Genomic DNA, 27,307 nt, shown 5'->3' on the forward strand with positions numbered 1-27,307 from the left:
ATTCTCTAGGCGGCGCCTAGTGCAGTGGTCAAATCCTCACACATACACACACACACACACACGCACACACACCAGCCCCCGACGAGCCTCCGGCGAAGACTGAAGACGGACAGGTAGGATTTCTGCTGGGCTTTTATATATATAGTGCAGTTTCTGGGCAGGCCGGTATAAAGACGTAGTTGTCTGGAGTGCTGCAGTGTATATGTGTCTGTGTGTGTGAGTGTAAGTAGGTTAAAGTGCACAGTCAACGAAGCCATCTTTCTGACTTCACAAAACACAACACACACATACACTACGTATGTGCACATAAACCAGCGCAGTTCAGCCTAGTCGAGTGCCTGTACTGTGCGTACTTCTGCGTTTAGAGCCGTATATAATCGAATAGCCGCGCACTAGGTTTTTAAAAAGCTATTTTAGCCGTGTTTTCCAGCTTTTGCTCACTTACAGCACATTTGTAAACGCAAAAATATGCAAACGGGTCGTATAGCAAGCAGCGTTTGCCCCCCTGCCACAAGGTCTTCTCTGAGGGCATGCTGTCATATAAACAAGTGTTTTGGCAACACTGTTGCAAGCAAGCATGCTCACCGGCGTCGTGCTTTACAAGAGGGGGGTGAGAGGGGGGCAGATAGAGGTGGGTGGGGGGTAGGTAGGTCAGTCAGTAGGTGCCCGTGATGGGTTCAGGTCCAAGGACATGACTTTAAGATTAGTGAGCTTAAAAGATTAGATTAGATTGAAAGGCACTTGATTATTGTTATTGATCATAATAATCGAACATACACAGCAATACAATATTCGAATAGTCGAATAATCTACACACTCACACAGAGTATGACAGCCATACTGTTTCTCCAATCACCACAGCTCCACTGGCTTTGCTTACGTAGCTAGCTGCCTATGGTATCCTCATTTAACCCCATCCCTTTCTGTCAAATTTAAAGCCAATATTAATGCTGTGGATGTTGTCTATGAAGTATATGCTTTAAATATAGTTACAGACAGTGCTGGCAGCAAGACAGCCTCTAAGCCCTGTTGGTGTTTACAGAAAAACAGACCATGCTTTTAAACAGGCTATACACGTGTATTATGTGTATATAACTGTAAATGAAGATAAAATGAATGTGCATCATGTAAAAATGCACGTCTCTGTGCTATATTTCCTGCTTGTGGGCTCGTGAAAGCACACGATCAGACACCACACTGCTGCTTTCTCTCTCACCACACAGTGCTGTGCTACAGCATGGCGACCTTTCCCCTAGTTTCCACTTGCACCGGCTGGTCATGTGATCAGGGGAGCGCGCAGTGCTGGGGGATGGGGAAGGGGACAGGGAAACGCGCGTTGACGTGTGATACACGTACCGGTGCCTTAACGTGTCCTTCACACGACTTTTGGTGTGTCATATATGTGTGCAGGCTGTGAAAAAAAGCCCTTGTTATGTTGGAACGTGTTATTTCAGTAACAGCAGCCCTGTAAGCTGTGTGTTATGGAAGGAAACTGCGTAAACTGTTTGCATATATGAGCTCCCTCAACACAGTGTACCATCAGATGTAGGACAGTCTGAACCAAACCATACACCTATACCATGTACACCTCACAACTAGTTAGCTATGAATTGGAAAGCTCCTGAATGGCTCCCATCACATGCTAATATTGGGTTATCGACAGTATGTTTTATAGTCACCCCTGAGTTATGACATCATGACATAATGCTCAGGAGGACAGCATGGACAACTCAGGCTGGTTAAGCTGGTTGACCTGCTTGAAGGAGAAATCTGGTGTGAAATGGACTTGGGTTGTATTGAAACATGATAACAATTACAAACTTTTGACAGATACCCTACCTCTGTTCACCACCAGCATTCTGAAATATATTGATTTTAGCCAATGCTCCCAACAGAATTACAGTGCTAGTGATAGGGGCATAGCATTGCCCATGCAAGGAAATTGCTATTTTTACACCATTAAAAAGCTCAAAGAAGGGGGCTCTGAGTGGTCCAGTGGGCTAAGTGCTGCTAGTATGATCAGGAGATCGCTGGTTCAAATCCTGTTCATGTAGCTTGCCATCAGCTGCCGGAGCCCTGAGTGAGCACAATTGGTCCTGCTCTCTCTAAAGAGTGATGTTGCTTAGCACAAGACGTCTGTGAGCTTATGTATGGGAACTCTGCATTGCTTGCCGAGTTCGAAAAGAGGCGGAGGCTGACTTCATACGTATCAAAGGAGGCATGTGCTGGTCTGCACCCTCCTGGTGTTGAGGCATCACTAGAGTTCTATAGGTGAGACAAGGCACTGGGAACTTGCACAAGTAGTTAAAAAAAAAAAAAAAAGACGGTTAATACACAGAGTCCCTTGATATAGTTCTCCAGGCAATGTCATCTTGAAATTAAGTCATGATAATTCAATAAACTGTGAAAATTCTAGCAGTAGCTGAAAATATCTCAATAAAATTCATGCATGTTCATGGGATTTATATTGCAATCTGCTCCCCTGTCCTACCAGTTTGTTAATTCTTATCAGTTGACTTATCGTGACTTAATTTCAGATATGCACTCTCATAGTTCTTAGTGCCACATTTTAAATATCAGGGCCTCAAAATTCTAACAATGAAATGTGGAGTTTCATTGAGCTTATTAATGCTGTAAAAATAGTAATTTTGTTGCATGGGCAAAACTATGCTCCTATCACTATTACTGTAGGCCCGTTGGGAGCATCAGCTAAAAGCGTACTTCTTACCATCTCCATATTGTAACAGATTTCTTCTTTAAAAGCTCTGGACCAGCTCAGAGTATGTTTTCACTTGAGTTTGATGGTTTAGCTGGTCTGCATGCACGATCAATCAGATTAAGATAGACAGTCTTTAAGACCAGGCTTGGTCATGCTGGTTGATTAGCATGACCTGCAAAACAAGCTGGTCAATCAGAGTGACCTCGCAATTCATGCTTGTTGACCTGCATGGTCAAGTATAACTGAAATAAAAAGCAACATAAACTATGCTGATATTTTTTATCAGCATATGGTGGATATTTTTCACAGAATAACCAGCTTTCCAACCACCTTGACCATCAAAGACCAGCTTAGATCTGAAACCAGATGTACTTATAAAAATGCTGCTTTTGAGTTGGATTTTTCACCAAAGCTTAAATAAACAACGCAAGGTGTTGTAGGATCAACACATTCTGTCTTTTTTACCTTTACAGCAAAGCAGTTCATAGGTTCTGCTCTAACAATAAAGTTGATTTGACTTGTTTTGGGTAGAAACTAAAATAGCTTTTTTATGGTTTACAAATTAAAAAATTTAAAAGATGTCTACCATACAAAGGAAAACTGGATTTTCCTTGGCATAGTTGTATAATGGGTTTGGTGCATTGAAGTGACACACCGTGAACATCCAACACTGTTGTTTCCTCATTCTAATGCAAATCCATCAAAATAAAAAGAGGGCCCTAAAACAGGCAGATTCCTTTATCCAAAACTGTAACCATACTGACTTGTTAATATTTACATCTAGCCAGTAACTGAGAATACTGTGTCTTTAATACTTTTGTATTTACAGTTATGATATTCCCTGGATGCACTTGTAACAATGCACATTACCAACCATATTTATATAAAAGAAATGTAAGCTTGGGTGACTGACTGACCCAGGCCTAGTGACTGCAGCTCTTTGTGATGCCATTAGCTGGAGCAGGGAAGTTGAAAGCCCTGCACAAAGAAGTGAAAGTGCGGAAAGCGAGCGGGTATCCATGCTAAGCTGAATGCTAACCTAGAGTAGCAGCATGATCTGGTACAGCTTGCATTGACAGGAATTATTACACAAAATAATCAAAATGTTTTACCAAAAAATGTTAACAGCTGCATGTACCACAAAAATACAACATAGTCATAGTTAGACAGTATTAATGAGAGTTTATGCACTTAAATTCATAAGTTTCTTACTAATGTACACTCAAACAAAACCACAAACAGGTGTGGACTTTGAGATAGCCCAAGGCATATCATAAACTGCTGTTTCAACATCCATTGCTCATTGTGTGGAGAACATACTGTACTGCAGTTCCACATGGTGCAGCCATTTTCAGATTCTGATAAAGTTTGAGAGATTTTTGCCTTAGATTATACAGTAAAGACATACCGCTTCTTTACCCGGGAAAACTGTCTATATATATTTAATTGGTATGTTTAATGTCATTGTCCTTTTCCAAGGTGACCTCTGTCTTACAACATTTAGCTGTTTGGATCAGGGCTGACCCTACCTAAAGCAGCTCACGACACAGACAATTTGTAAAGGGTAGAGTGAGTTTTACAGTTAATATGATATTAACACCAATGGGCAGTTTCCTGAACTGGGATTTCACCTAGTCATAGACTATATTTTGGAAAAGCCTAGATTATGCCCAATTCATACCAGTTTAGATGCACCATTATTGGGTTTATCCGAAAGTTAGGTCTTGCAGGGATTAAAAGGGATGTTAACTGTGTTTTATATGCTAATGTCTGAATCCAGTATAGTGTTTTTTTTATCGCTGTTGTGGTCTGTGGGGTTGTTAGCTGATGTTATTACTATAAACCATTGGATTTGCATGGTATTATGGAAACTGTAGTGGATTTAGAGATATTGCTATAATAGATTAAGTACTGTTTGTTCAACCACTTACTGTTTTACTTGTTCCATGCTTATACCAAACTCATTTTTTTGTGTACTGCTAATGTTAGATATTTTCAGGACTTTTCAGGACTGGGCAATATTGTAAAAAATAATTATAATCTTTTTATTCTTGATTATGATTTTTAGTCCTTACATAATAAATGATATATTATATATATATATACATAATATAACAGACAGCACCATTTAAAATAATGTGCAAGCTATTGTTCCTTTACATTTATTTATTTTTAACAAATAGAAAGCTTCATCCTTGCATGCAGCTTATGTTGAACATGGTGAAAACATAATCTCATTGTATTTCAGTAAAGAAAAGGTGTAAAATATGAAAGTTACTGCTGCATAAAAGTTCTTTACAGTTTTTTTTGCAGCTTCTATATGTTAACATGTACAATCTCAACTATTATCCCATTTTGCTAATCACTTTAAAGCAGTAATTCAATTAATCAAATGCATTTAATAACCTCCCAGCTCAATTTGAAGTTGACACTCAGTTTTACTATTGGAATCTTTATTTAAATTTAAGTTCAGTGTGTCAGCCTATAGAGATAAAACATGAAAATATTATTGCTATCTAAATACATGATGTACTGTAAAAACAATATAACATGCTGTCTTTCGCTCTGGATCTTATAATGTTAACTTTGATCATTATCTTTCTCCTGGGGATGGTGATATTCCTTTTCATACACACTTGTTTTTTCCAGGTCTAAAAGGTGCGTTTGAGCCAAGCAAACACAGTTGTAGACTACAGCCTAACAGGACCGAGAGTGAATAGTCCTGATCTAACTGATAAATGTATCACGTCTAAATAAATTGTTTAAAGCTCTTTAATGCGTTTCACACTTGACAACAATAGCAAGAGAGTTAACATAATGCTCAGCTATTGTTTTATTTGACATATGTTGTCTAACTAGTTTATAGACCTGTGGGCTTTCTCAGATTATGTTGGACACCTGCGATGACATTCAAGAGGCGTTTATTACACTGCTGCTCCTTTAGTTTAGGGGTAATTATGCATACTAAAAACAAACCTTTTTCTTAGTGAAGAGAAATTATAATGTGTAATCTTAATTCTGCTTAGTTTTTTGCATATAGGCCACAGTTCACATAGCTGATTCAGGTCACATTTATTACATAATGTTGTATGCCAACTTCACTAGTTATACCCTTTGCTTTCTTTACATACTGATAGCATTCATCACAGTACACATTTGGTACAAAGGTTAAACAGAAAAGTAGTTCACATTTAGTGACCACACTGATGAGCATTTATTCTGGATGTATAATATTAAAGGCCATTTTAATCAATAGAAAAAAAATTGTTGGCAAATATAAGAGCCTGGAGCCAATAAAATGTGACCATCATGAATATGATTTTGATTATGTTATCCTGGTATCATCATTTTAGGCGTAGTCATGAAAAGTAGAAAAATGTAGTTCTGATTCCACAAATAATTTCTGTTATATATTTGAAGAGATGCTTGATTTTTCGTATTATTTATTAATAATGTAAAAGTATGTGTATTTATACAGAACTGAATGTTACAGTGGTGTAGGATATTAAATTTGCATGGTATTATGGGAAGTGTAGTTGTTGTGGTAACTGTAGTATTTATTCTTTATCTCTCATGGTTCACCACTTTGGATTCAACTGAAATCATGATGGTGTGTGTGTGTGTGTGTGTGTGTGTGTGTGTGTGCATGCTAATATTTAGATTTTGCTGCTTAATTAACACTCTACAGACTGTATCTACTTCAGTAATGACCTCAAGGGGAGCAGTACGACACTAGATGGAACAAACTGTATTTTGCACAACTGTCTGTTTAGATGAAAGGAAAAGAAACCTGCATGAGTCTCATGTTTCCCCAATATACGCACATACTGTATTTTATTTGATATTGGGTGTGTTTGTGACTTCCATATACCATTCTTTTTGTTTTATTTTAATTTATTTATTAATTTATTTTTTTAATATACAGATTTTACCACTTAACATTCCAGCATTTTTATTACGTTTCTGCCTGTTATTAAACAGCTATATCTTGAGGATTTCTCTTAAAGCGTTAGATATAAAGGTTTCATGTTTGGTAAACATTACTGAAAATCTTAACTGTAATTGTAATATATATATATATATTAAATTAAATCTGCAACTGTCAAAATATAATGAATACAAATCATAAAATTAGCACTTTTCTGAACTTTTAACATTTTAAAATTAATATTTTCCTAAATACAAATGAATCATTTCATGTTCTCCAAACTTTTGTCATTTTGTTATGATTTTAAAGTGAATCTTCAATTAATAGTACAGAGTGAACATGCAGCTACTCCAACTGTTCTGTTGGAGAATCTCTCCAAAGCTCTCAACGTTTCAGAATATAAATAACTTATTTTACTGCAGAGATAAAGAATTTTTTGTATCACCTACACCTGTAGCCCGTATACAGGCCAAGGTCTGTTAAGGGGTTAACACTGGAGCAGTTTTATAAAGATCACACAGACCAAATCATATTGAGTTGTGTACTATATCATTTAAACCTCCTTCTCTCTTCTCTTCCAGTGAGTATTTGTAGGCAGTATGGCAGAAGCTCACCAGGCGGTGGCCTTCCAGTTCACCGTCACTCCAGATGGCATCGACCTACAGCTGTGCCATGAGGCCCTGCGCCAGGTTTACCTCTCCGGCCTGCACAACTGGAAGAAGAAGTTCGTTAGGTTCAAGGTACTCATTGAAGTTCCTTGTTGTTCTGGCAATGATTTACCTGCCACTGGTTCAAAGGGCATATTAGTAGTACTACGTTGATTGCTTAAATATAGGTCATGTCTCCCTTATAGCCAATAATGACCTAATTCTTTAACTGATAAATGGCTGTAAAATGGATTATCTGTTTTCATTCACAGAGAATAATAAAGCTGTGTTGTATAACAGTGTGATGGTAAATGCTAATTTTGTCTCCTTTCTGTATTTTTCTAGAATGGCGTTATGACTGGAGTATATCCTGGAAGTCCTACTGGGCTCCTAGTTGTTGTTAGTGGATACATGTCCTATGCCAAGTATACCAAGATGGACCCTTCATTCGGAATCGTGGCAAAGCTGGCCACTCACATACCAATAAGGTAAATGACTGACAGAATTTATGGTTCATTTGACATACAGTCTGTGACAAGGACAAGGACACAATGTTATTCATTCATCTGGTCTTGGTTTAGCACAGAAACTGCAGTGTCTCTAACTCCTACCTTAGACTTTAGAATGAAGAGACTATTAATGATGATCTTGCTCTCATTATTTCTGTTTCCTTAACTAACAGCTTTCTTAAATGGACTTTTTAATCTACATGAAATCTATGCTTTTTTAAGAAAACACCAGCATACCCTTAGAAGTGGGAGTTATTGCTTATTTGTTAAAGAAAGCATGGTCTAAATGAATAATTTCTTCTTTGAAACTTATTGAAATATCCAGAAACACTCTGTCAGAAGTGTGGGATCTGATCTTTTAATAAACTGTATAGCAAGAAAAACAACATAACTCTTGACTTTAACAGGTTATAACTAGGGCTGAACAATAATTCAGTATCCACATATCAGTTTTAACAGTTTTAAAGTGATATGATTTTTACACACATTTTAGATTATTAACCTACCCTTTTTTTTTAAGTATCTGTCAATGACTGTGATTCATAAGAGCACGTTACCTGAATTATTATTTTTTGTTTATCCCTACCAAACAGCATGGCCAGCTCAAGAGGGTCAAGCTGGTTGATCAAACCTGTATGACCAAACTTGACCGTGTAAGCTAAACAGTTTGAGCACGCTGGTCAACCAGCAGTAAGACCAAACTGGTTGACCAATAAGACCAACATAACCAGCAATTCAATACTAGCATGACTAAGTCCCCAAAATTAAATGTAACATTCACTATGCTGGCTTACCAGTATAAGCTATGCTTCTGCCTGGATGACCAGCTTTTTAACCAGCTGTTTTTTTTTCTTGCAGGGATATCGATATCAGAATTACATTGTGTCAAATAAAATTAAGAAATATATTAGGATATACATTTTTAAATCTTCCAGTCCTGGTAATAACTATATATTTGTTTAAGCAGTTTCATATTAAAGCCTTGATTTCCAAGCTACTAATCTAAACAATTCCATTACATCTTATTGAAGAAGCCAATAGCATGCAGCATTCACCTCTAATCAGTTATTATACCTAATAATAAGCTGATAAGCATCCAGGCTGGAAATTGAGAATATAAACATGTAATTTCAGTCTGTAGCAGCCTATTGTGCTCATTGTACTCTTGAGTGTACAGAATGTTCTTATGAGGAAGATAAGCCTGTCCACCTTGCTGTCACTGCTGCTGTGACAACTGTACAAACCTCAAAGCCTCATCCTGTTTGTAGTTCTTATGGATGATCTGTTTGAGGAAGTAAGATGAATCTCGAAATAATCATCTCGTGTTTTTCACTTAAATGAATTTTATTAATCCACTATTAATATTTCCAATTCGTATCAGTTTAAGACATTCACAACATTCACAACCAATATATTTGCTCATGTAAACAGTAAAGTGTAATGATGCAACACTGTGTATTTTTGCAGTAAGTACATCACAGAGGATGGGCAGCGTATTGCTGGCGGAGTGCTAGTTGGCACAGGGCTGTGGGTCACTATCATTTTCGTCATGAGGAATGTTCTCAAATCGCTGCTCTCCTGGCACGGCTGGATGTACAACCGCCACGGGACTGTGTCCATAGGCACAAAGATGTGGCTGGTGAGTTCAGTCCCGGATAAATCATCCTGCTTGTGTAATATTGAATAAACTTTACCCCCTACCTTATCTAGCTAGATTATCTAATGTGTGTGATGCATTCAGAGGCATTGGCTTTATCTCCTGTAACTCTGTTTCTAGATGATGCTCTGTGTGCTTATCACTGTATGAAAGCACCACTCTGTTTTTATTGTTATATAGATGAAAGAAAACAGTTGCTTATGTATCTGTGTTGTTTCTTTACACAGATTTACTATCATGCAAAAAAGTGGCAAAAACTTCCTTTTTTTACGGGATAAGTAAAAACTACACTGTTAAATTCAATATAAGATATGTATTCTAGTTATTTTTTATTCCAAGTCATTTAAGAGTACAACTGGTCCAGGCTTTTTATTCATTTTACCACTTTCTACACTATTGCATGAATTAAACAGTCTAAATGTTATTTTTAACTTATGTTAAACACCGAAAGTGCTGTTTTTGTCATCTAAGGTCTAATAATTTGTGCTGCAGTATAGGGGGGTGCCATCATATTCTACACAAGAATATCGCCAACATTTTTTAATATTGTGAACAATATTATACCCTGAAATGCCAAATCACCCACCCCTAATTATTACATCAGTGTGCTACTTTTTTGTGTTTTTTTTTTTAGCAAAAGAAAAATTCACACTGTTCTTTCTCATTTCCCATTATATATTTACTAGATACAGATGATATCTGTCCAGTATAATTTAATTTACTTTAATTCTGGATATGTGAAGATATTTGGAGTGCATTCTTAGTATTATGACAGCTTGGATTATTGACGTCTGTTACAATCTGATAAAATTCTTGTATTTTTTAATATCTCAGTTAGGGGTGTGATATGTCATATCGTATGCAATTATAATATTTAATTTAAATTTTGTTGCAGTCGTGTTTTCTTGAAATATTTTTTTAATTCAGTGTTTTGAGAGTATCGTAATTTTGAAAATACCCTGAAATATCATGATGATATTTTAGGGCCATATCGCCCACCCCTACTGCAGAATGTTTACTGCATCATTAATAAGGAGTCCTTGGAAGGTTGTCTTGCTCCGGTGCGGAATTGAACCCCAGTCTTTGTAGGGTTATCCATTTACACTGTAATATGTGTTTTTTTTTATACAATTTTCTACAAGTGAATTGGATTAAAAGGCAAAAATGGCTACCCTTTTGATCTCAGTATTAGAGGATTAATCTGTAAGATCCTATATGTGAGCATCACACTTTTAGGCCCACTCTAAATTGTATTATATCGTATTGTATTGTTGTATCAGTATTGTAAAATTTGTAAAAAAAAAAAAAAAAAAAAACTTAATAAACCTCAATAGAAAGGCTCAATGCACAATAGCCTAAACGAACAGCTTTTAGTTGTCATTCGGACACCCTTTACCCATGTGCTATATTTGTTCTGCTGGGCACGCTAATCACTTCTACCGCATGCTGTTGTGTTCCCGTGCTGTGTGTGTGACGCCTGAACCTGTTATCTCTGCAGGTGTTGGTGAAGTTGTTCTCTGGTCGTAAGCCAATGCTCTACAGTTACCAAAGCTCACTGCCAAACCTGCCCGTGCCCTCAGTGAAGAGCACAGTGAAGAGAGTGAGTTTATATTTGTTTATTACAGATAACAAAGCACATGCTTCATAATGCTGCATATTACACAATATTAAAGGCCACGTCTCTTCAGATAGCTCATTAAATGATGTAGTATATAGAGTTTTTATTGTTATTCTGTTATGCTGATTCAGTTACATAATTATTTATTCTTTATATACACATTATGTTTGTGTTTAGTTTATTTTTGTTTACCACAGTTTTTTTGTTTTGTTAAATAAAATAACAAAATTATACATTTATTATACATTTATATTATATATATATATATATATATATATATATATATATATATATATATATATATATATATATATATATATATATATATGAATGTATTTAATATGTATGTACTGTTTAATAACAAGTATCAAACAGTTAAACAAGAAGAGATATTTTAAGACGTTTATAGCATACACACGTATAGCATACACATACATATTTTCGCTGTCATATAAAAAACTTGTATCTCCAAAACATCAGCTTTCCTGAAAACAGAGAAAGCTTCTTAAGTTAGTGTTTTAAAACAAATTTTGGAGCATTTCTATTGGTTAACTTATCATAAAATCTAAATTTAAGGTATGTCAAAACAGGGAAAATAAATATTTTAACACATTTAACACAGATTTTTTAATCATACAGCCCTGAAAAAAAGCTCTTAAAAATGATGAGTTTCTCCGGAATATAATCAAGAGATAGATGGATGATCACGGCCATGAAACCAACCTGAACTGCTTGAATTGTTGCACCAGAAGTGGCATAAAGTTATCCAAAAGCAGTGTTTAAGACTGGTGGAGAACATGCCAAGATGCATGAAAACTGTGATTAAACCAGACTTATTACACCAAATATTGATTTCTGTTTCTAAAAAGTTTCTTTTCTTTGCATTATTTGAGGTCTAAAAGCTCTGCATCTTTTTTTATTATTATTTCATCCATTTCTCATTTTCTGCAAATAAATGCCCTAAATGACAATATTTGTTTTTTGGAATTTGGGATAAATGTTGTCTGTAGTTTATAGGATAAAACAACCATGTTCATTTTACTCAAACATATACCATTAAAAAAAATAGAAACTGATTCAGAAACTAAAGTGGTCTCTTGTGCATTTTGTGTTCTGATTGCTTGGAAACATTATATTGAGGTACTTTTGAATTCTTCTTTGTTTAGTATCTTGAATCTGCACGTGCTCTCATGGATGATGAGGATTACAAACGAATGGAAGGGCTGGCGAAGGACTTTGAGAAGAATCTGGGCCCCAGAGTTCAGTGGTACCTGAAGCTCAAGTCCTGGTGGACTTCCAACTATGTAAGCTGACATCATATGTGAACTTTGATCTCTGTGTCAGGTTTTTATTTGTGATATAAATATTGGCTCCTCTATCTTTGATGTTGGCAGGTCAGTGACTGGTGGGAAGAGTATGTTTACCTAAGAGGACGTGGACCCATCATGGTCAACAGCAACTACTATGCAATGGTAAAGTAGAGATGCTCTTTTCTGTGTGTGTAGAGCTCCAGGTCCTGAGCTTTAGAGATGCCTCAACACATGGGTGTTGTTGCCAATGTGAATGGGCATCATGTGAGAAAGATACTGAATGAAAGATAGGTTTCATTCTAATTACATTGGGCCTTATTACAGCAACCATGACTCTGTTATTCTCAGGGCATTCCACTCATGCCATTTTTAACATGGTTAGAAAGACATGAATAACTCTGGTACTATTTATCACAAAAAATACCATATCTGTAATTTATTAAGTGTTCTATATACTGTAGCTGACCAGTGACGAGTATTAACATTTAATACTGCATTTTTACTTTGTAAGTAATATAAAAACAATGTATACTTTAATTTAACACTAAAAGATGTTACAGTCATACAAAAACACAAGCAGGATACCCAACCACAGTGGGTACCACAACAACCATTTGGCAACTACTTATTTATCAACCATTTGAGACACTATAGCAAACAATTATGTTGGAATGGGTATCATCACTGATTTAAATAATACAAAAAAACTCTAATTAAGTAATAAAATAGCACTTAACCACTTAACCACACCATATAAACCATACCTAGCAACAGCATAGCAACCGACTTGCAACCTAGCATATGTCAACACAATAGCAGCTACCTAGCAACACTGTATATCAACCTCCTAGGGTACCCTAGCATCTACCTAGCTGGAATGCCATATAAAACCTTTTTCAACTTCCATTAAACACATTGTAAGAGAAAATTTTCTCTACATTTGACACCCACAGGACTTCCTGTACGTTTTCCCGACTCATCTTCAAGCAGCCAGGGCAGGGAATGCCATCCATTCCGCCATGCTGTACAGGAGGAAACTGGACCGTGCTCAGATCAAACCCGTGAGTACTGCTTTTCTCACTATAGAAACAAACACTCTCTATATATTTTTCTCTTATAGTCCAAAAAAATTGTACTATGCTTACGTGGATAGCTTCTGTACTTCACATTAGCAAGGCTATATCTTAGTCTAAAGCAGTGTGTCTTTGCTTAATTGTAATTTTATTTCTGCATTAAATAAAACTACAGTGCAGTTGCAATGCAAAACACACTTCTAGGTTTACAGGATATGTAGGGCAATACATGACAATAGCAGTGGAACTAATTCTTGGAGCTTAACACATAATTAGTTGAGTTCTGGCAAATTTATTCTTCTGCATGAAATCTGTGCCGTAGTCAATATACAGCCTATGCTGGAGCCTGATGAACAAGCATCTCAACAGATACTAACTGCTTGGGGTGCTGAGAAAAAAAAAGACTATTTAAAGCATCGTGATTCCTAGTCCTGGCGATTCTGAATAGATTCAAAACGCCACAAAATTGATTTTTAAATGCGTTTTGCCGCTCCTAATATAATATTTTATATTTCATATTGACTTTTTCTTTCATAAACCATCCTTAACCAGTAAAAAAAAAAAAGTAAAAAATTAAAAAGTGTTCTAAATCACACTAATTCACTTTGCCTTAATGTAACAGCTAATTGACATTAAACAATAAAACTGTCCAGGAGAAATCTGGATCAAAGCTTTGTTCTCCTGATTACCAAAAAAAAAATCACACTTTCTTTGGAATAAGACATTCTTCTAATTTTTTAATTTATTTATTATCTGTTCTAATGTGTTCTGGCCAGATCTTATTGCTCAGAGTAATGGTTGTAAATGTTTTGCTCAGATGGCAAACATGTGCACAGTACAATGTACTTAGTTAGTGCCTAATTATGCGTTTTCTTATATAGATGTATTGCAATGTATATGCTTGGCTGAATATCACTGATGTAGAATGTTTTATATAGAAATATGTTTATATATAAATCATGACATGTACAAGCATGAAAAAGCTGTTGTGTTGTTCTTTCCTTCTTCACTTCTTTGTGTCTCTCTCTCTTTCTGTTTTTTCTGCTCTTTCTCTTGACCCTCACTGTTTGCATGATTCTGAAAGATCCCCCCTAAACAGTGCTGTGTTTTGTCCCTTGCTTTCGGATGTCGCTGTGTTAAATGTGCGCACGGTGGCACATGCGCAGGTTTACTTGCTGGAGAACAAAGTGCCGCTGTGTTCGGCACAGTGGGAGCGCATGTTTAACACGTCCCGCATCCCGGGCGTGGAGACAGGTAAGAGAGAGGGCAAGGAAGCCGCGAACCGCTAATCCCTGAACTCTTCACATCATGTGACGAGTTAACCTAAAACACGCAGCCTCACATCACCCGACCTGCAGTCAGCAGATTTTAGCTTTTAACCCCTTAAACAGACTCATTCTTCAGGTATTAGTGTTGAGTTATTCAGCTTAATCTCTGCCTGTCATCTATACCTCTATATCATGTGTTATTAGGTAGCACAGAAATTTGGTGTCATTTTGATGTGAGAGATAATTGTAATGGATTCATTTGTATTTTTTTAAAGAACAGTGTGTTTAAAAGTTTGGGTACCGCTGGCCAAATTACTATATTATGCTAAGTACTGGCTTTGTGGGATATCCGAACTACTATTTATTTGTTATACGATTAGCGATTACAGAAAATAAAGTTTATAAAGTTAATGACTAATGCATGAAAGTTTTACACTTTTGAACGTTCAAAATTTCTGCATAAATTAGACAAAACTTGATCAAATTTTACACGGATTGAGCAAGTCTGATATTTTAATGAATGTTTTTTCTACTTTTAGCACTTTGAAAATCTGATTAAGTTTTTCAAATTCATGCAGACTTCTAATGGATTTCTAATGGATTCATAAACTTTCAAGCACCTCTGTATAAAGTAATGGTGCTTTAACATTTGCAGAAATATCAATTCCAAATATGCAATGTTAACTTTAGATCTTTTCTGCTTTTTCACTTGGTGTGAATCTGGAAGTTTTTAGTTATATTTTAGCCATATTTTATTATAAATTGACCAGGAGAAATGCTCCAGAATTATAGGAAAGTTAAGAATTTGTGATTTTGGAGATGCCGGGTTTTTGTCTGATAGTGATTTATATGTAAATTGGCCAGGTGTACCCACACTTTTATAAGCATCTTGTAACACTACCATATGAACAGGTGTGTGGCAGATGGAAATTAATGTGAAAAACTTTAAATTATTCCTTAATGACGTATTTTACAATAGCAATAACAATAGTTTTTTTTTTTTTAAGTCAAGTCAAGTTAGATTTATTTTTAAATGTATGAAGCTAATGTGTAAATGAGAAGAGTGAACAATAGAAGTCTAGACTAGCAGAAAAGGCCATGGCGTTTAAGGGGTTAACATGTTTTCATGATTATATATTTGTTTAGCTGCTTAGTAGACTTAAACTTAAGAAACAATTGAAGTTCTTAAGCGAATTGATTTGATTTGTAGCTGAACTGATAATGCTGATGAATCGCACTGGTGACTTGAGGCTGCAGTTCATTGGTTCCATGGTCTTGTGAATCCCTCCGACTTCCCTTCATCCGTTTTGTCATCTTTTTATTTCTCCCTTCGTCACTCATCCTTCTCCTCTTCTTCAGGTATGTGGTATTCCCTCGTGTTATCTGTTAGTGTCTGACTCTCCCTCTTGCTTTACAGCTGATGGTTCTAAACACTATTCCCATGTGCTCATCCCAATATGAGCGTATGTTCAACACCACTCGAGTTCCAGGGGTAGAAACAGGTAGAGCTCTCTCCTGTCCTCTGCTTCAGCACCTTAATCTGCGATTCCGATTAATCCGACACTTTACTCAACAGTGCATGCGGGTGAGGGTTAAAAGAATGCATGTCGTTGCAGAGGTGTGATCTAAAAGTGTGGGTGTGGTGTAATCAGATTGTTCACATACCTACTTCACCTGGGGGATTTTGGCCAGGGTAGTGTGCATCAGGCCAAACTGATGGCCTACAATGCAATTAACCCTTTGAAGTCAAAGTTATTGCAGTAACTTATAAAGTACATATTAAATATAGCAACAAAAGGCAATTCCTAGGGTTCAAGCACATATCAGGCTAATAAAGCTCAATACTTTAGTATGGGACCATTCTTGAAACACATTGGGCCCTAATTTAGCGATCTATAGGCGAGCCGTCAACCGTGCACCATGCAGCTTGATTTAGGGTGTCACTGACTGGAATGTTCTAATTCTCTTCATTAATCATGGGTGTATTTTGAAATGTTTTGAAATAAACAAATCAGTGTGTCACTTGCCATTCCCTTTAAGAGGCAGGTGCACTCTGACTTTGGCAGATTGATATTTTAACAGTGCAGCGCTTCTGTAGCTAAGATAGGAGTGGACGTCTGATGGTTGACTGTTGTCAGGGTTTGTATCAGTCAGTGGAGCACCTGTGTTTTCTGCTGCCAAGATTTGTACCTGAACACACCTCATTTCCTGACCACCGTGCCCATCAGTGTAGGTTTATTCTTGAGCTCAGTAGCTATTTTTAAGGGCACAGGCAAAAGGTGTGAAAACAGACTGTTCACGGGGTGTAAATTAGCAATGAGCGTCATGACACCTCTAGTGCAGGGTGTAAGATAGGGTTCATTTTGTGTTGTTTTTTATTTTTTTTAAATACAGAAAATGCAAAACTGTGGTCCCTGATTTTCCATATTTCAGCATTAAGCTCATTATGGGTTCTTCTGGTGCAGGAATGTGAAGTTAAGAGTGAAGCTAAAAAAAAACACATAGTTTGGAGGTAGACTGTATGTCTGAATGCCTAAACATTTTAAAAGTCAATAATTAATGCAATCTCATTTAAATTACATGGTTAAAAATCCACTGCTTACGAAGATGTGCAAATACCTACACAGCATTATTAGTTCCTGTAGAGAAGTATTGCCGGTAGAATAGGAGCACATGAACAGAACCCCCACCCCCCAGCATTAAGCTGAGGAGCAGTGGAGGAGCAGTTTTTGTTTGTAACAATAACTTTGACTTCAAAGGTTTAAGCATGAGATTAGTATTATAGGCGGTCACTCTGAAGTGAATTTATTTTTGTCCATATTTAAAATGGGTACAGTGCTGATAGGAGAAAGACGTTTCATTTTGCTTTTACAGAAACATGAAGAAGATGGCAGTTAACTGGTTGTTAGAGGTCATAGTCCTTCATAGTTTTTACTGCCAATAATTATACCCCCTCTGATAAGAGCAGTGGAGGGTCTGCACCTGCTAATTGCTCTTTAACCCTGCCTGTTTTATTTTACTAAATACTATATATAATTATTAATTTTATAAAGCTTTCTGAATAAATAACTGACCGGCAAATAACACCTGCATGAAAAGCACACTGTTTGAAAGCACTGGTTGGTGTGCAGTGAGTATGAGATTAATTTATATGGCTTTAAAGCTTTTCATGTGTCATTTTTTGAACATATATTTGTGTCACGTTGTTTGCCACTTAAACATTTGTTAACGTATCTTGGGGGATAGTCCATAGTGGTAAGATTGACCTATATTATTTCTTAGATCCTGAAATCGAAAGTCCTAAGGAAGTATAAGGAAGCTAAAGCCTGGAGGAAGAGTATTCATTAACAAAGCCCTTTTATCATTCCCATCAAGACCAAACATTTGTTTGAGCACCACAGGGAAGTTATGTTCCCTGTAAAAGAAACAGAAACAGCCATATAAATTTAGGCCATTTGTAGTGTGTCCCACACACTTCCTGTGGTGTTCAGAAAATACGTGTTTGGACTTTGATCTCCCACGTCTTCATCTCCCCCTTTACTTTCATGTCATTGTGAATCGGCTCTGGTGCACTGGGTGCATTGAGGCCACTATTATATATTGAGTAATAAAATAGAAATGTTGGTTTTAGAAATAGGAACTGACTCCATAGGAATTGACATGTGCTCTGTCACTATTCCAGAGGCCTAGTATATGAATAAATTACAGTTATTAGCTGTTAATTCCTGTAGCGGGCTAGTAAAGCACAGGCCTTTGCTATGATAGTTATTTAGTTATTTAGTAGACTGCAGCTGGATTGTATTTACTCTGCACTAAGAACTCCACTTCTCTCCCGTATTCCCCCGTGAATAGATGTGATTCAGCATGTGAACGAGAGCAAGCACATTGTGGTGTACCACAAGGGGCGCTTTTTCAAGGTGTGGATGTTTTACGACGGCCGGCTGCTGTTCCCCAGAGAGATCGAGCAGCAGATGGAGAGGATTCTGGCCGACACGTCCGAGCCTCAGCCCGGAGAGATGACTCTGGCTGCTCTTACTGCAGGAGAGAGGTGAGGGTGCTGCTGCAGTACCATTATTTGACCGAAGACTCAAATGTAAAGTGCATCTGCTGGAGAGCACTGTAAAAAGATTTCACCACTATAACAAAGTTATAGCAAAAGATGTGGTTTATACAGTTTTTCCCATGGGTGTGCCATATTGTATCATTCGCGATAATATCGGCAACATTTTTGAATATCATGAACGATATTATACCCTTAAATATTGTGCCATAATTCACCACCTCCAATTATCACATCAGGGCACTGCTTTTTTTTCTTTTTTTTTTTGCTGTTTTTAGCAAAAGAAAAATTCACACTGTTCTCATTTCTCATTATAAATCTACTATAGACGGATTATATCTGTCCAGCATCATTCATTTCACTTTAATCCTGGATATATGGAGATATTTGGAGTGCATTATTAGTATTATGACATTCTGGATCATTGACTTCGGTTACAGTTCTAATACAATTCTTGTATTTTTTTATTAAATGGTGAGCCATATAATATGTAATATAATAATATTGTATGCAATAATAACAATTAAATTTTTTTGCAATAGTGTATTCTTGACATATATATATTTTCTTAAATTCAGTGTTTTGTCATATCGCCAATAGTATTGTTAAAAAAAAATACCATGAAATATTGTGATATTATTTTAGGGCCATATCACCTACCCCTAGTGTAAACACAATCAACCAGCAACATTTTTTTTTTTTTCACAAATTCTTTATTTAATTTTTAAAATTGTGGCTTATAGCTCATAAAATGTATAGCTCAGAAATGTATTGTGTATTTATTAAAATATAACTTCCCGAGTCAGCAAGCGTTGTGGTTGTGCGCTGAACTAGACATGAGATTACAAATTATTTACTCTTTGAATAATAAAAAAAATAATACATTTAAAATAATAAATGTAACTTATTACGGTATGCCTTCACATTGCATTGCTTAACCCATATAGGATGATTAAAAAGCAATCCGTGTAACACATGGATTGCACACATTTTGGTGTATTGTTTTGTCAAGTGTTTTTTTACAATGGCTTTATGTATGCTAGTATTATTATTAATAATAATGATAATAATCATTATTATTATTATTATTATTATTATTTATTTCTACAGGGTCTATATAACTGCGTTTATCACCTTGTGTTTGTGGTCACAGAGTGCCGTGGGCCAAGGCTCGTACAGAGTTCTTCAGTAAGGGGAAGAATAAACATGCTCTGGATTCGGTGGAGAAAGCTGCTTTCTTTGTGACTCTGGACGACACTGAACAGCGCTATGATCCTAAAAACCCGGTCCAGTCTCTCGACAGCTATGCCAAATCTCTGCTCCATGGGAAATGCTATGACAGGTCAGAGTCATGACTCATTCTCAGATTATTTAGAATAAAAAAATTCAGAATTAATTTTCTGTCCAAATAAAAGACAGACAATTGCTATTTTGATTATATGTGGATATTATTTTGCCATGTACTGTCAGAATGTAACATTTTCTTGTTTCTTGTTAACAGATGGTTTGATAAGTCCTTCAACTTGATCGTGTTTAAGAACGGCACTATGGGATTGAATGCTGAGCACACTTGGGCTGATGCCCCCATTGTTGGTCACCTGTGGGAGGTAAATTACTTACATTACTGTACATGGAGTATTTACAGATACGCTCTTACCTGAGAATAGAGAAACACCTAAAGTGATTGAAACAGATCAAACAAATAAATGTATGTAATTTAATGATGTATTTATGTGTTTTACAGCAAGTATTAGCTTTTGATCCTGTGACTCTGGGTTATGCTGAGGATGGTCACTGTAAGGGTAAAACTCATCCCAGTCTGCCTGGACCTCAGCGCCTACAGTGGGATATTCCAGAGGAGGTACAAGCCACTGATTTAATAACTCATAAACTACTTTTTGATTGTATGGTTTCACCTTATTATCTGTTTAAAATTAACACAAAATTTACACAAAAGGTAAAGTTGACAAAATTAGTTTTCTTAATAAACTTCTATAAATTTGGTTCTTTTCATTGAGACCTAAATGTGAAAGTGTACAGCTGGACTCATAGTAAAAAAGAGTTTAATTAAAATGGCTGTGTAAAAAGGGCATGTTATTAGGCCACACCCACTTATTTGGTTCTTTAAACTTTTCTTTGGTTGCATTTGCTCTGATCTGGTGGATTCACACTGCTATGTATCTGATATTTATCAAATTTCAATACCATGTATAAAAATGTCTTAAACAGGAACTGAAAATGAGATTTTATTAGTTTTTCACATTGCCATAAAGATATAACATCAGGTTGCAGATCCCATTGATGCTACTTTTATCTGCTGTGCTTAATCTTTTCATTTTTGTCTTTTTCTGTAGTGTCAGTCAGTGATCGCCAGCTCTCTGAAGGTGGCTAATGCCTTAGCAGATGACGTGGACTCCCACATCATCCCCTTCAGTGATTTCGGAAAAGGCCTCATTAAGAAGTGCAAGACCAGCCCAGACGCTTTTATCCAGCTTGCTCTGCAGCTCGCCCACTTCAGGGTAACCACACTAACCAGTACCTCAGATCTCCAGACACACAGTAATCTCTTAACACCACAGTTCTTACATTAATCAATCATCTATCTTTCATCCATCAGGACAAGGGCAAGTTCTGCTTGACATACGAGGCCTCCATGACAAGACTGTTTAAAGAGGGTCGCACTGAGACTGTTCGTTCCTGCACCGTCCAGTCCTGCGACTTTGTCCGTGCCATGATGGATGAGAAACAGACGGTAAGCTTAATCCACAACCTCTAAATACCATCACATGCAGCATTTCTTTTACATCCTCCCTCTGTTTTTACAGTTTTAGGTTGGACGCTTAAAATGCTTAAAAAATAATTAAGCAATTTTTACGCAAATTAAGTATTAAATTAATGAATTTGGTTTTATGTTGGTTGAAAAGTTAATATTTGCTCCAAAAAGGTTTCAATACAAGTTTTAATCATTAGAGGGCAGTAAAAGCATCAACTGAAGACAGCTGCAGTAAATGCCTGGCAAAATATCTGAGGAGAGAAAGTTCAGTATTTGGTAATATCCATGGGTTTCAGGCTTCAGGCAGCCACTGATTGCAGAGGAGTTTTATCCAGTTATTAAAAATAGCCAGTTAGTGTGTGTTCCCTGCACTTTGAAAATTAAATTATGCAAAAACTATTGTGATTCATGAATGGTTGTTTTTTTTTAATATGATTAATTATAAACACAGGTAAATCACACCTTTTATTGCTACATTTCAAGTCTAGTAAGATTGTCTACAGAAGCAACATTTCAATATAGGTTAATAAACTTAATAAAAATAGTATTTCTCATTACTAAATCTTTACAAGTGGATGTTTAGAATTGTAATATTGTAATATTGTATATTGTAATTAAGAATAACCATAATGTATGTTTGTCTGATTATCCTTCTCTACGCAGAGAGAGGAAAGACTTCGACTGCTGAAAGTGGCTGCAGACAAGCATCAGGATCTGTACAGAATGGCCATGACAGGAAAAGGCATTGATCGGCATCTTTTCTGCCTCTATGTGGTGTCCAGGTACCTGGGTGTGGATTCCCCCTTCCTTAAAGAGGTGAGATCCTTTCTCCTGCAAGTTTAATCAAGTAATCAAGTAATTTGTATTTATAAAGTACATATAAAATAGCAGGCCAAAGTGCTGTACCTTTTAGTTCTTAACACATACATTAATGCACAGCTCATTGACTACATATACTACTGGATCCATGTCAAATTCTCAAATTCATGTCAAAGGTTGTCTTTTTTTTGGAAAACATCATATGAATCAATGTTACACTGTGTTAACACTCCTTCATAAATAGACCAAAATAACAATTCAGTGTTAGGAATGAATTGCTGACTGGTTGTGTTTGTGTGTAGGTGCTCTCTGAGCCCTGGAGGTTGTCCACCAGTCAGACTCCTCTCCAGCAGGTGGACCTGTTTAACCTGGCAAAGAACCCAGAGTACGTCACCAGTGGAGGCGGCTTTGGACCGGTATGTGCTCTACTGGGAGAACTCCATGTTTCCATTGTTTCCAACTTCACTCGCTTAGAGTGTGGAAAAAAAAAATATTTGAAAAGTTAAAAGCAAACTTACTACGTTAGACATAATTCTCACTTGGTACAACAAGGCAGGAAGCCAGTTGTAAACAGCAGTTTCAATAATTTAGTCCATATTAATAATGTCCTTTTTGAATAATTTAGCATAGTTAAGCATCGTCTCTGAGGCACTGCGCATGCAAAATGTGCGTGTAATCGGCCATTTAGAATTGACTTAATATACATAATATATTAATGACATCTAAAAAAAAAAACAACATTTGGAATATATTTCATAAAAAAAACAATAATTATTTTTTATAATTTTCATCAACTTCATTTGGTAATAATAATCTTGTATAAATATTTCTGGTATCTTTTGGTATCCTATACTGGTCAACCTGATGGAAACTCTTCAAATAAGATCAAACAGTGTAGTGTATCATTTACGTTCTTCAAAGCCTTTTTTTTCATACATCTTTAACTTCTTCCTACCAGTTTACTACCCATTCATAACCCTTCTTTTACCATTGCAGATTAAACCTAAAAAAAAATCCTATTCACACCATCATATTATAACACAAAACTCTTTCAAGAGCAATATGCTAAATTTACTAAATCAAATTCATATTTTTAATGAGATAAAGCTGTCGTAGAACAAAATTGTGACAATATATTTTTAGAAACAAACTACGTATTGTCCTCTGCTAAAAAATCATATTGTTTAAGAAGTGAGGACAGGTCTCAGGTTCTGTGTCTCAGCATACTCAGCATGTCTTGTTATTTAATAAAGTGCAAGTTTCATCTGTATATCTAAATAGATACAAGCCAGACTCACAACTCTTATTACTATTTGTATATTTTTAAATCAGGGCAAAAGTTCAAGAATATCTTAATGCTTATTTTGTCCCTAGAATAGTTTAATTGGTAATGGCATTAATTAATGTAAACTGTGGAAAGTGCGGATGATAACTCAAAGGATTCTTTGAGTAATGTCGACACTTCATAAAAAACTTTTTTTTTAACTAACATGGTTATTTATGGAACTCAAAACATGTGATGGCATTGCTTTGCTGTTTTTTTTCTTTAAGATTTGATAACTCTTACAGTTTGCATTGCTTTGCATGTAGTTATTTAGTAGTCCTCAGGGTGCGATAAAAGTCAGGGAACATAAGGGGTTAAAGAACCCATTATACCACTTTTTATTTTTGAGTGTGTGATCAGATATAATTATATAGAGCTATGCGGTCAGAGCAGTGTTGCAGTCTATGCCTTGGTTTAGTTTTTTAATTGATTTTATAGTAAACATTCATGATAATGAATAACCACGACGATTATGTTCTCATCTTAGGTGGCAGATGATGGTTATGGTGTATCATACATCATTCTTGGGGAAAACCTCATTAACTTCCACATATCCAGCAAACACTCCAGTCCAGAAACTGTGAGTATTCTACTTTTATTATTATTTTTTTTTTGCAGTTTCCAATATAACAGTACTTTCAGTTCACTGAGGCTAAACTATTGAAATTGATGTGTTTTTAGGACTCTCACCGTTTTGGTCAGCACATTCAGCAGGCCATGCGCGATATTCTGAGCCTCTTCCAACTCGACAAGAAAGCCACCAAGTGAACACTGCTCCCTCTATTCTCTTTTACTCACACTCACTCGCTCACTCATTCACACACGCACACATTTTCTCTTTTTTTTTTTCTTCTCTCCATAAAAGGGGTTTCATTTCAGGGAAATGCTCTAAGTGTTAGAGCACTCCTCCATAGGCATGTACAGAGGCATGTACAGATGTATTGTTGGCTTTTAATTTATGTTCTAAGAGATGGGAAATGAGAAAGTATAAATGAAGCATGAAAGGGTGGGTATATTCCCGCTGTTGTTATTTCAAGTGTGTAAAATGGGAGAAACTATTCAGTGGGCCTTTTTTTTTATAGCAGATTGTAGTAGCCTTCATTTCCCTCATATTGTTTTTTTTAAGCATATTAATACATTGTTGCCTTATAGAATAGAACGGCTATCACAGAAACTCCAGAACCCAGATAAAAGTCTGAGAAGACGCTCTGATTTCACTCGTACTGTGCGCACAACCACGCTCCATCCTATAACTGCTTTATGTCAAAGTGAATGCTGTGTTTTTTTAGCAGACATTTTCATTCATACTCAGGTTATTTAGAACTGAGGATAGTTGTAACCCCAGTTGTTTTTCACTGGCACTGGGACAGGTCAGCCACTAGAGGGAGCCATTAGAGTGCTTACTCTCTCTCTGTACGCCATGTATACTACAGTTACTTGAAGGCTATATAGTGAAGTGAAGTTTTCTATATATTACATTGTCATGAGATTTTCTTGTGTATCAGTTGCACATTGTGGACAGTTGTGACCTCTGAAGCCTTTTTATTGCACATAGGCTTGTCCGGTAGGCTGCATTAACTCCATAGGAGTTTTTTTTTTTTTTTTTTTTCTGAACAATTTAATCTAGCAATAAATTGAGATTGTACTGGGATTGATGAATGGTTTAATCATGCATTGAGTAGCATTTCCATATGGCATAAATAATCCAGTTATATAATAATAATAAATACGCGGCTTAAGGGGAGAAATCATGTAAAAAAAACCGAAAAAGTAAAAACACAGATTACCCTTCTATAAACTGCTAAAGGTTCTTCAATTCTTTCAGCAGTGGGCGCTGCTGGGTACCTCATAAACATATGTGGCAAACTTCAGTCCTGGAGGGTCAGCAAAGTTCAGTATATTCCTACTGAAATATAGTCGAAGCTCAGCTGTTAATTACCAAAACCTGATGGACATCAGCCATCAGGACCACAATTCACCACCCCTTTGATTTCATGTAAAACTGGAAAATGCTACTTATTGCATTTTATGATCATGTAACTTACTGTGGACCTACAGTGGTGAAGCTGCAGATGTTTTATCCATTAATTTAATGATCGTACAGGTTAATATGAACAGGCAGCTACGGCGGACACAGCGACGCAGTTCAGCCTCTCCTGAGCTGCAGTGATCCTGAGTGTGGCCTTCACACAGTGCAGGAAAAGGAATCGAGGAGGAACAGCAACCATTCAAAAGGAACAAATGGGTGTGTTCACAAACTCAGAGGACAAAGGGATATTTTATTCTGTATATGTTATTTATCAATGGCAGAGAAAGTTGTGCTATTTATTTATCAGTTTCAAACCAGTGTTTTCACTGTGCATTTCGTTGCTTTGGCTCGTGAATAGGGTGTGCTCATTAATCGCTTGGTGTTCTTGATTTGAATGGAAAAAAAAGGCTGAATGGAAAAAAACTAAAATAAAATCACAGATTTTTTCTGGAAAGTGTTCCGTGTCAATGAAATGTGTTCAGTGTTGTAACTAATATGTTTATATGCAGTGGCGGACTTAGCAATTTGGGGGCTCAAGGCGAATTTAGTTTGGGGGCCCATCAATAAAAAAAAAAGATCAATAAAATACTAAAAATATTTAAAATGAATAAAAAATAATTAATATAAATAAAAACTCATTTAAAACACAATCAAAAGCTATCTAATAGTGCGCTAATAATATCAGTTTAAGTTAGTTTCAGTTTCAAATAATTGAAACAGCTCCCCAAAACCTCAACCTATCCTTTATATTTGACAATATTGATTAACTTTACAGGTCCTCACTCATCTTAATTTATTTAACTGAACTGAGTTTTCAAATTTTTTCTAGCCTCGCGCTGAATTCAGTTCCGCGCTGCGGAAGAGAGAGAGAGAGCGAGAGAGAGAGCGCGCGGGCAGCGCAGTGCGGCGCGGCGCATTTTGCCTGATTTCTCTTGTTTAAATATCAATAAATATGTGAATTTAATATTTTTTACTACCATTATATTTTACTTCACTTGATAAGATCTTATTTATTATTTTTTTAAAATGCAATGCCGCGCGCGCTTTCCTTGTGACTGACGCTAAACTGTTTGATCCAGCTGTTATATTATATTATGTTATATTAATACCATTTTAACGTTTTTCGTTTCTATGTTTTGAAATTCGTTAGATTATATTTTTGTCAACATTTTGGGTTCTTTTCGTTTGTTATTTTTCAAATAAAAATAATAGAATTTACATAATTTAAAGTAAGTCAATTACTTTTACTAGTTACATTTATAGTGAGGTAACTCCGTTAGTAACTAGTAAATATAACAGATTTTTCAAAGTAAGCCCAACACTGGTTGACAATGTGCAAGTTTCCCAACGCACAACGAGCAGGCTTATTCTATTTGCCTGAATAACATGAAATGTTTAAAATTAATACAGACATGTAGAAAAAACGAAGACAAGCTGTAACCTAGATATAAATAATAGAATAATAATAATAGAATAATAATAAATAATAAAATAATATGCCAATTAGGCATATTTATAGCAGTAGGGTATTTAAATTTTCATCCCTGACTCTAATTAATTTAAGTTATATACC

At 36.1% G+C, this 27,307-nt stretch overlaps 1 protein-coding gene across 2 annotated transcripts; it reads left to right on the forward strand.

The window, feature by feature from the left end:
* Positions 1-26,191, forward strand: cpt1ab (carnitine palmitoyltransferase 1Ab (liver)). Of its 2 annotated transcripts, none has more exons than XM_007228069.4 (19): positions 1-113; positions 7,229-7,387; positions 7,640-7,782; positions 9,271-9,442; positions 10,959-11,060; positions 12,245-12,382; positions 12,473-12,550; positions 13,342-13,449; positions 14,628-14,715; positions 18,582-18,777; positions 19,943-20,131; positions 20,291-20,396; positions 20,534-20,650; positions 21,144-21,308; positions 21,407-21,541; positions 22,226-22,378; positions 22,684-22,797; positions 24,193-24,285; positions 24,387-26,191. In XM_007228069.4, exons 2-19 carry the CDS (start codon positions 7,247-7,249, stop codon positions 24,471-24,473), a joined length of 2,325 nt encoding a protein of 774 aa, XP_007228131.1. In that variant the 5' UTR covers positions 1-113; positions 7,229-7,246; the 3' UTR covers positions 24,474-26,191. The 2 variants fall into 2 exon arrangements, with proteins under 2 accessions (XP_007228131.1, XP_007228132.1); XM_007228070.4 differs by lacking the exon at positions 14,628-14,715 and adding an exon at positions 16,147-16,231.
* Positions 26,192-27,307: the final 1,116 nt, after the last annotated feature.

The sequence above is a fragment of the Astyanax mexicanus genome, chromosome 2, assembly GCF_023375975.1.
Source record: "Astyanax mexicanus isolate ESR-SI-001 chromosome 2, AstMex3_surface, whole genome shotgun sequence".
Taxonomy (NCBI): Eukaryota; Metazoa; Chordata; class Actinopteri; order Characiformes; family Acestrorhamphidae; genus Astyanax; species Astyanax mexicanus.